Raw genomic sequence first — 10,205 nt, forward strand, 5'->3', positions numbered from 1 at the left:
ACTATATTTATCATAAAATATATGTCAATATGAATTCAATATGTCATGTACAATTGATAATATAAGTCATTTATTGCTATAATATTTAGTATCCCAAGTTTTAAGCATTAATAACGCACTATATAATTATCCTATCTAAATATAACTATCATGGTTGGATCCCTTGATCTCTCCCAATTCCAAAAATATATAATAGTCTTAGCTTTATATTAAAACTAAGCCTAAAATCCCCACTTTCCTCTATTATAAGGCGTTGCTATGAGCAAAAGTCATTGACCTTGGTCTTAACAACGGAAGTAAGCAAGATGTTGATTTTGGAATAAGATACAAGAATGGCCGTAGTTCAAAAGCTATGAAAGGTAGCATAATAAAAATTTACAATAAGGTAGCATAAGAGGGTGATATAGATATGCCCAGAGGAAATTGGGTTAACTTGTACCAGAAGCGATAAAATTGCGTTCCATTGAAAACCGGAAATGGGCTGATTTTAAAGCCACAAACAGCCCCAGGACCCCAAAATTTTTGTAGTGTACTTAGACAAATAGTGCGATCAAAACTCCGTCAACCGTTTCGGTTGATCGAAGTTTTAAGACCCAATTATCCGAAAGTATGAGATAATTGTCCTAAATTTAAAATGTACCGGAATTGGATCAAAAAACTTATCTGATTACTTGTCCCCTGTACTTCCGTAGACGTAATCCATAGCAAGTTTCACTTTAAACACAGTAAATCCGCAGAAATTCGCACAAAATTGAGAGCTTGATCAGACAAATCTTACCAAACCATCGAACATACCATCTATAGATAGATAGTAGAATTCCGTCAATGGTGGCTGCCTCGGTGTCGCATCTGCTGAACCCTGTGGGTACGCCCAGGTGACGATATGCGTCTTTGCTGCCGAGGACTGGTAGCGCCTGTTGCTTAATAAAAAAGAGATTAGAGCTTGTTGAGTGTTCCTTACCTCTTACTGAGAGGGTTCCGCATTTGGCATGTTTATAGTTGATGCCTGCCCAATCAGTCCAACTTGAGATGGTATTAAGTTGAGTTTGGAGGCCGTCTTCGGAGCTGCTGATGAGGGCAACATCATCAGCATATGCTAACACATCAATGGAGTGTTCCTGGAGTAGATATCCCTTGCCGAGTTCCTGTATTTTGTGGATGGCTGGTTCCATTGCTAAGATAAACAGCAGTGGGCTGATGGGACATCCTTGTTTTACGCCCGAATGCATGGGGATGGGTGTTGTAAGTCCGGTGCTGGTCCTCACACAGGTGGTCAACCCATCGTAGAGCTGCTGTATTACTCCTATGGCATCTTGATGAAGGCCATGCCACCTGAGGGATTCCCAGAGAGTGCTGTGAGGAATGTTCCCGAACGCATTTGCTATGTCTAGCCATGTGATGAAGGCGTCCTTTCTGGCCCGTCTGGCATCCTGGATCACGGACTGAAGAATAAAGTTGTGTTCCAGACAGCCCTGACAATTAAGAAAGCCCTTCTGGGAGGGCGAGATATGGTTGTTGGCAGTGCACCAGCTGAGAAGTCTGACAGCAAGACACGCTGTGTAGAGTTTACCCAGCGTGTTTGAGAGACAGATGAGGCGCCAGTTGCTGAGGGCAAGGCCTTTAAAATCACGGCCAAAAGCGATGTAAGCAACCATTTTCTGAATAATGGGCAATACACTCGCTTCTCAGACTGGCGCTTCATACATCGCGCCAGGCTGAGTGTTGTTGCCCTGCGAGGCCACAAACGTTTCGGCAACGAAACTAAAGCCTGCCGCCGCTGTGGCTTCGTCCGGGAGAGACTGTCGCACGTGTTGTCACTGCCCGCCTAACTTTAGGCTTATCACGCAAAGGCATAACGCGGTACTAAACAGACTTGTCAATGCCATCCAGCCCAGGGGCGCTACAATCCTCGTTAACCAGCGTGTCCCGGGCTTCGCAGAGAACCTTAGACCGGACCTTGTCGTGCTCCATGAGGCCTCCAAATCCGCCACCATCGTGGACGTCACAACACCGTTCGAAAATGGACTCCCAGCATTTGAAGCAGCGCGAGAGGAAAAATAGCGAAAATTTCGTAACCTCGTCAACCATCTCCGGAGGAAGGAATACAACACATTCTTTGGGACATTTATTATTGGTGCACTTGGAGGGTACGATCCATCAAACAAAGCCACCCTCCAACGTCTAGGCATCAACAGACATTACACGGCCATGCTGAAGAGGCTAATGGTAAGCGATGCGATACGGTGGAGTAATATCTACAGGCAACACCTGGGAGACCGTTCGCATCAACCACCACAGCCAGAACGACAACAGCAACAACGTCCAAACACCACTTTTGTACCTCCATATGGCAGGCAATAACAGCCCGTGTAATCGCGTTGAATATAACTGTATAATTTCACTTTGTAACCTTACAATTTTGTTACTATTTTGTTACTATTCTCATATTAGCTGGCAAACGTGCCCATGTCCGCGACTCTAACATTTTGTCTTACGTGTTGGCACTTTGCGTGCCCATGTCACACTCACTTTTCTCTTGTTATATTGTATTCAACTGGCTGGCAACTGTGCCCATGTCTATACTCTGAAAACCTGTACATTTGGCTAAAATCTATGCCCTTGTTGCGCCCACTCATCACTGTGTACTTACACAACGTGTATATTTCATCACTGCCTATACTTTGCCTGTAATATTTTTAATTTTTGATATAAATAAAGGCTTTTTAAATCTGTTCTTATCAGCTTAATTATCCCGTATTAAGCTAACTCCTGCTTCATCCAGATGATCATCGGACTTCGAGCCACCTGCTCCCCGACGTCTTGGTAAGTTGTTTTTGACCTTTTTTGCTTTCCTATCCTTCTTCCTACTTCCGCTGAAAGGGCAGCCTGCACTGTTTAAACGCACAGTGTATTCACTGCCTGACCAGCAACCACTTTTCTGTGGCAGCATCAACCAGGTTGACGATGCTACATGTACTTCCTATACTGCTCGGGCTTGCCTAAGCAGTAGCCTTTGTTCCTCTTCTTGGTTGGTTGCCCCAGGCACCCCAGGAGGCATTTCTGCCCCTATTTCCTCCCCCTACCACTATCGCTACGCATTTGATCGCCATGACAAGGGAGACTCTACTGGTGTCTTTGCACCCTCCCATGGATGCAGAATATGTTTGCCAATATCAAGAGAGTATAGTGACCACGCTGGCCTCGTGAAACATCTGAAGCGAGAGCATAGCACGACACTAGTCTCTTAAGGAACGTTTCCCGGATAGGGATCTCTTTCCCTGCCCCGCCAGATTGGCACCACAGGGTTGAGAGACTATGTCTTTCCTTCGTGATTGACTTACGGCGATTCTGCCGCTAAAACATTTAAATGACAAAGCTTTGGGCCCTGTTGAATGTCCGGTTTCCCGTCCGCGGAACTAGGCCCTAGCTCGCTAACGTGACATAGTTTTAGGTTGTGCAGCTAATACTGCATTTTATTCCACTGACTAATTATTTGTTACACCGACTAATTAATAGTTCTTTCGTTCATTGGATGTATTTCGGACAGCGGGGTCCCGTTCCCTACAAGAAGAGGGGGCCCAACCCAGTGCGTCCACTAGGCACTTAGATCATAAGTTTATGATCATTTCCATCAATTCCTTTAATTTCATTAAGTTTCCTTTACTAGCTGCTAGCGTTCGAAGTACTTGTTCAGGCGGCCGAGACCAGTCGACTTGGTCGGCCCCTCGGCGGAAATCCTCAGTAAGAGGACAGTCAAGTACGTAATGTCTCGCGTCCCCGCAAGAACTCCCACAGGAGCAGCTACCATCTCCTTGCCCGAAACGGGACTTGAAATGGGGAAACCTCCCGTGGCTGGTCACTAATTGAGTCGTGAGCCTATTGCAGCACACCAGAGCGAGGCCAACTACAGGCACGAAGGCGTAGGTTGACCTATCTACCGTACTTTGATTCCAGCGCTCTTGCCAGATGGTCATTGATCGTTTCCGCAAGGTACCTTTAATATAAATAGCCGAAGGTTCAACCATCCTCGTTATAAAAGGACCGCTAGCTCCCGCCTTTGCTAGCTGATCGGCACGCTCGTTACCCAGGATCCTGGTGTGGCCTCGGACCCAACACAGGGTAACTTGTCGCTCATGCCTCGCCCTCAGCACCTTGCATCTGATCTCGTGTACCAGCGAATCGCGATGGTACCCGCCGAAAATCTCTCTCTGCCGATATCTTATAACAAACTTAGCCAAAACACATTACGTCGTATTTTGTGGAACGATACTCTTTGCTTATGGCAAGATGAATGGAATGAAAACAGTAACCATATTACATATGAATATATACCTGACATACGATACTTTTATAATTTGAAATGGTACTTTCCTAATTATTATACAACGCAATTATTTACTAATCATGGAAAGTTTGCCTGTTACCTAGCCAGGTTCACAAACAGGCCGTCAAATGAATGTCCAACTTGTCTTGCTATGGATGGCTCGAAACATTATTTTTACGACTGTATTATGTTTGAAAGAGAAAGGTTAGAATCGAAAATAGTGATGGAAGAGAATGGAATTAGCTGGCCATGTAAACTCTCGGATATTTGGAGTAGTAAAAACATTTATAATGCTTTTCTTAAACTTGCTAAACAAATTATTACAATTAACCATCAACTCATACATAATTAATTTTCAATTGCATTGGTTTATTATAGTTTGTTCATCTCTTTACGTTAATGCCTTTATTTATTTATTTATTTTTATTGTTTTTGTTTAATTGTATCTTGCTCATGCTGCTCCACTCACTTCTGCATATACTGCAATGCTGCTCATAATTTATATCGGTTACCTCTTGTGTATATTGGCTTCACTCATATATTTATTATGGTTACTTAATGTCTACCTCTCAATAATTGCATTACGTATATTGCATATCTTCAGAATTTAGGTTTACAAGGATAAATTCTCACAATTATTTTGAACTATCCTTGCAAAGGTGCTTTGTTCACATCTCATGTGTATACACCAGTTGTGTTTTGTTTTAAATTGTTGTCCTACCTATACTGTGCTTTGATAGGCTTGTGTTTCAACAGGATTCGCCCATATAACGTATTGCTTCTGTAATGTTGTGCTTGAATGGTGTGGAGTGATGTTCCATGGGTGGTGTTTCCACCTATGGAACATCCATATTCCACCATGTTCACTGTGATACCCATTTGGTATGAAGATGTTACAGTGGCTGTTACTCAGCGTCCTCTTGTTATTCTTTGACAAGTGATTTACCCATTGGATGTAAAGTTGGTGTGAGGTCTTAACAGTAATGGCTTCTACCTTTTATTGATGTGCTCCAACAACAAATATGTCTTCGTGAGTGCCTACAGTGTGATTGCTTATTTGGATCTTTTTGATGTGTTTCGACAATGATGTGCCTCATTGCGAAGTGCTTACTGAAGTGTTGTACTTCAGTTTGTGGTGCTTCACCGTCCCAGGGATATTCTTTGATGGAGATGAGCTTAGAAAGTGTTGTCCTACAGAGTTTATGTGAAGTGCTTACCGAAGTGCTGTTCTTCGGTGGGTGGTGCTTCACTGTTTCAGGGTTATGCTTCGATGGAAATGAGCTTTGAAAGTGCTATTCTACAGAATTTATGCGATGTGTCTGTGTTGTGTACTGAATTATACATGTGCTGCTTTCATATGCTATTTTCAGGAAACACGGTGTCTCAGGAAGGGGAGCATACTTCAACCAAAACATGTGAAATATGTAGAGTTATCGACAGAATATATAGCAACTCTACTATTCAGCTAAAGTTCAACATTCTGAACTACGACAGAGTTTGCTGCATTCTGCTGCAATAATTAACTTTAGACTGCTTGCAGCAAATTAATTGATTACTTGGGCATTGTTATTGCATTTACATAAACTTCTTGTTAAGGATAACATCCTTTTAATAAACTCTATTGTAATACAAGAGCCCAATTGTACAGCAGACATCTGCTCGACCTTAGTTGTTAAGTTCAATTTGATCATAACTATTTTAACTGTTTAATATATTTTTATTCTACTTTAACCAATATATTTGATATCATATGTTAACAATACTACTTTATTTTTAATTGTTTTTCATACTGTTTATTATCTTATGTTTAATTATAATTTGTTCTCGTACTATTATATAAATACCTGATAATGCATCAAGCGGGATCAGGTTATGTACTTTTGTACCTCTAAATAAATGATTGATTGATTGATTGATTGATTGATTACACAAATTAATTACCCGTATCGCGCTATATTAGATGCCTTGCTATTTAATTCGAAAGAAGTGCAGGAAACTTTTTTAACGAGCGCGTTATTTTTTAAAGATACTGCTGGACAAATGGATTCGAAAAATCCGTTAGATNCTAAAGTCATTTGAATCAAAGTGTCCCATTCCTATCCATTTAAGCTCACTGACTCCTAACACTTCTATCCCTATTCTTGTCATTTCACTTTTAATTATGTCTAGTTTTCCAGCATACATGCTTCTCACATTCCATGTTGCAAATATGTGTTGTTTGAAGAAACTTGGAACTTTCTTTTCGTGTTTGACTGCATCAATGATTAAACTCCCTTTCAGCTTTGACTTAATCATGCCATTATGTTCAATCTTAGTCAGTGAAGTTCCTTGTTCGTCCCCAGTAGAAGTTAGAGTGCTTTCGAACCCGAAGGTCTCATCCTCCAACACTATATCTCTATTATGAAATTCCTTGTCCATGTAGTTTTCTTGGCAAGAGTTGAGGAAGTGGTTTGCCATTGCCTTCTTCCTTGTTATTTCGATTATAAGTGATAAAATCGCTACTCACCCAAGTTTCCAGCTACTTCATAAGAGTAAAGTCAATGACCGTTTCTATGGCTACGCCATAGAACACATTTTGAAGGTTAGGAAAATTTGATGGAACGGCCATAATTCAAAAACTATAAGGTGTATCGAGATGAAATTTAGCACAAAGTTAATAGTTAATGTCCTCTCATAAACAACCGAATATTTTTCGGAAATAACTAGCAGGAAGCCCACAATGACTTGTCGAATTTTTACCGAAAGTTGTTGAAATCTTCAAAACTGTTACTCCTACAATTCCAGAAATTGGCAAAGGTACTTACAGCACACATATGATTCAAACACCGTGAAGCCCGTCAGTCTGTCTGCCGACATAATTAGTAATTTATCGCTAAGTTCGAATATCTTTCCAGACGTCATAACTTTTCAACGAAGTATCCAATTTCAAAAACCTACACACCGATAGAACCCTCTTGACTTCCGATTTCAAAAACTGTATAACACTTGTCACTTCACTTAATATTTAATATTAGAATTCAATCCAAAACAGAGCTAAAAATCCTGCTGCTTCTATTTCGCTTTTCAATTTTCAATGTACTTTTTTGTACCTCTAAATAAATGATTGATTGATTGGTACCCATCGTTCAAAGCCTGTAGAGACGACTGGCTATCAGAGTAAACCGTGACCGGCTCTGGACCCGGATGTAATAGGATCCACTGGGACGCCCCCCCCTAAGGCCACCAGTTCTGCCTGAAACACGGACGCCTCCTCATTCAATCTGACCGACTGTTCGTACACTTGCACTCCGTTACAGAAAACACAGAATGCGGCACCTACTAAGCTGCCGTCTTTTGAGCCATCGGTGTATATTTCAACACCCGTACCAGTCAGTTCACCGACTTCCCAGCCAAGTCCAATCCGTTGGGCCGGATGGATTTTGAAAATATCTACTCTCTGCCTAAGTCTGGCTGGGTACCTCTGATTACAATGCGTTGCCTCTAATCCTTCTACTGTAGTTCTGTAGAAGGCTGCCTCTTGGCTGACCACCAAGGGCAGCGGGAGAAGCCCGGCCAAGACCAGGGCAGCATCCGTAGACACACACGACACTAGTCTTCGAGTGCAGGGCATGTGGACTTATATTAGAAAAATTAAAGGCCATGAAAGCTCACCAATCACGATCAGAGGCTTGCAGGGTGAGCATAGAAGCCACCTCGCCTCCTCCACCTCTTCCCACGGACAGAGTCATACGTAGGATCCCGACTAGACCTAGGAAACGCTATGCGCCCAGGCAGTCACAGACGACTTCATCGCCAATCTCCGAGAGTGACCACTCAGTCTCCGTTGACTGATCTCCAACGCCATTGCCCCCTCAGTCTCGGCCCCGCAGAAGGAGGCCCCATTAGCCCACTATTGTTCATTCTGGCAATGGAGCCTGCAATCTGGAAAATTCAAGAGCTAAACGAACGCTACCTGCTCAACCAACATTCCATTGACATCTTGGCCTATGCTGATGACATTGCACTCGTCAGGTCAGAAGAGGGCCTTCAATCCCAGCTAAATACCATCGTCAAGTGGACTGACTGGGCTAAAATCCATTTTAATCACAAGAAATATGGAACACTTACAATTTGAGGTAAGTCACACTCTACTAGTAATACCATCTTTTTCATCAAACAACAAAGGCTACCAGTTTTAGGCGACAACGATGCCTACCGTCACCTTGGCATGCCAACTGGGTTTAGTAGGTGCGACACCGAGAAAGCAGCCATCGAGGGGATTCTACAAGATAGTAAAACTGCATTTGTCCAAACTGGCATCTTGGCAAAAAGTGGACGCTCTCAACATGTTCATTATGCCTAAACTCACATTCAACTTAACAACGGGCACCAATCCCAAGAGCATGCTAAGCAAGATCGACAGGACGACCAAGAAGTGTGTCAAAAAGTGGCTTGGCTTGCCACTACGCGCCAACCCGGAAATTGTCCACCTCCCCTATATGCAGGGGGCACAAATGTCACCCCCTCTAATCAGCTAGCAGACATTGCTCAAATAGCACATGCAATGTACCTGCTTAATGCCAAGGACCCCAACATCATGATCACCATAGGGACGCTCAACGACATCGTCAGGAAGCACATCGGGAGGACCCCCAACCCAGATGACCTCTGCTGCTACCTTGACGGCTCCATGGAGGGTGAGTTCGGGCTACCAAGTACTGATATCACCTCCATGTGGACTAGATTGCGGATGGCCACTAGACGGCTCAGAAAACGCATTGACATCGCCTGGACCGTAGGGCCCGACAACCTGCCTACCATCACTGCAGGAACCACCATCATTCGGGCAAGCGACTGCCAAAGGATCCAGTGTAGTCTGATGAAGGATCTCTTTCTTAAGAGGCTCCTCACAAAACCAGACCAAGGAAAAGCCTATGGAGTTACCACCACCAGTGCGGCAAGCAACCATTTCCTAAATAATGGTAAGTACACCAGCTTTGCCGACTGGTACTTCATACATCGGGCTCACATGAGTGTTGTGGCCCTCCGCGGTCACAAACGCTATGGCAATGACACTAAACAGTGCCGGCACTGTGGGTACACCCATGAGACACTAGCCCACGTACTGTCATTGCCCACCCAACCTCCATCTAGTAACTCGCAGGGATAATGCCATCCTTGACAGAATTGTTGCGGCCTTTAAACCTAATGACACGAAGGTTCTCGTCAACTAATGCGTGCCTGGGTTTAGCGACAAGCCGCCCGGACATAGTTGTCATCCACGAGCAATCCAAATCGGCGACCATCGTGGATGTAACAACCCCGTTTGAGAATGGTCCGTCGGCTTTCCAGATAGCCAGAGAAGAAAAACTTAAAAAATACGACTCTCTAGCTCGTCACTTCCGCCGTCAGGGATATGACACACATATAAGTGCGTTCATCATTGGAGCCTTGGGTGGCTATGATCACTCAAACAAAGCCACACTACAACGACTTGGGATCAGCCGTAGCTACTCAAGACTCATGAAGAAACTTATGGTGAGTGATGCAATCAGGTGGAGTGCAGACATCTTCAGGAAGCACATCGGTGACCACCGCCAACAACAACAACAACATCAACAGACGGCACCACTCCCATCCTCGAACAACTGAATTTCTCTTAGGCCAATGGCCCACCTCTGTCGCACAATCTAGCAGGCAAACGAGCCCATGTCCGCAGTTCTTTGTAAATACACAATTGTAACATCTCTGGCAGGCGACTGACCCCATGTTATCTTATATCTTTGTTCTTATCACAAAATACTTGTAATTATTTGGCTGGCATTCGAGCCCATGTTATCTTACATCCCTGTTCATATCGCAAAAACTTTGTAACTACTTCGTAATTATATGTCTGGCATTT

The 10,205-nt window shown here is 43.4% G+C and overlaps 2 protein-coding genes across 2 annotated transcripts; one reads left to right on the plus strand and one right to left on the minus strand.

The window, feature by feature from the left end:
• Positions 1-6,382: 6,382 nt before the first annotated feature.
• LOC111635232 (craniofacial development protein 2-like) lies at positions 6,383-6,781 on the minus strand. Its single transcript, XM_023380126.1, has one exon. It carries the CDS (start codon positions 6,779-6,781, stop codon positions 6,383-6,385), a length of 399 nt encoding a protein of 132 aa, XP_023235894.1.
• A 1,182-nt stretch (positions 6,782-7,963) lies between these two features.
• Positions 7,964-9,473, plus strand: LOC111635233. The gene is made up of 2 exons (XM_023380127.1): positions 7,964-8,054; positions 8,704-9,473. The coding sequence occupies exons 1-2, from the start codon at positions 7,964-7,966 to the stop codon at positions 9,471-9,473; spliced, it is 861 nt and encodes a 286-aa protein (XP_023235895.1).
• The last annotated feature ends 732 nt before the right edge of the window (positions 9,474-10,205 follow it).

This window comes from Centruroides sculpturatus, unplaced genomic scaffold (assembly GCF_000671375.1).
Source record: "Centruroides sculpturatus isolate CEXI.00-Female unplaced genomic scaffold, Cexi_2.0 scaffold953, whole genome shotgun sequence".
NCBI lineage: Eukaryota > Metazoa > Arthropoda > Arachnida > Scorpiones > Buthidae > Centruroides > Centruroides sculpturatus.

Bases quoted from the DNA above. Each gene is read 5' to 3' on its own strand.
- LOC111635233 (XM_023380127.1), top strand. From the start codon at position 7,964: ATGAAAGCTCACCAATCACGATCAGAGGCTTGCAGGGTGAGCATAGAA. The intron at 8,055-8,703 runs GTAGGATCCCGA...ACCAATCCCAAG, and splicing joins TCCCACGGACAGAGTCATAC to AGCATGCTAAGCAAGATCGA.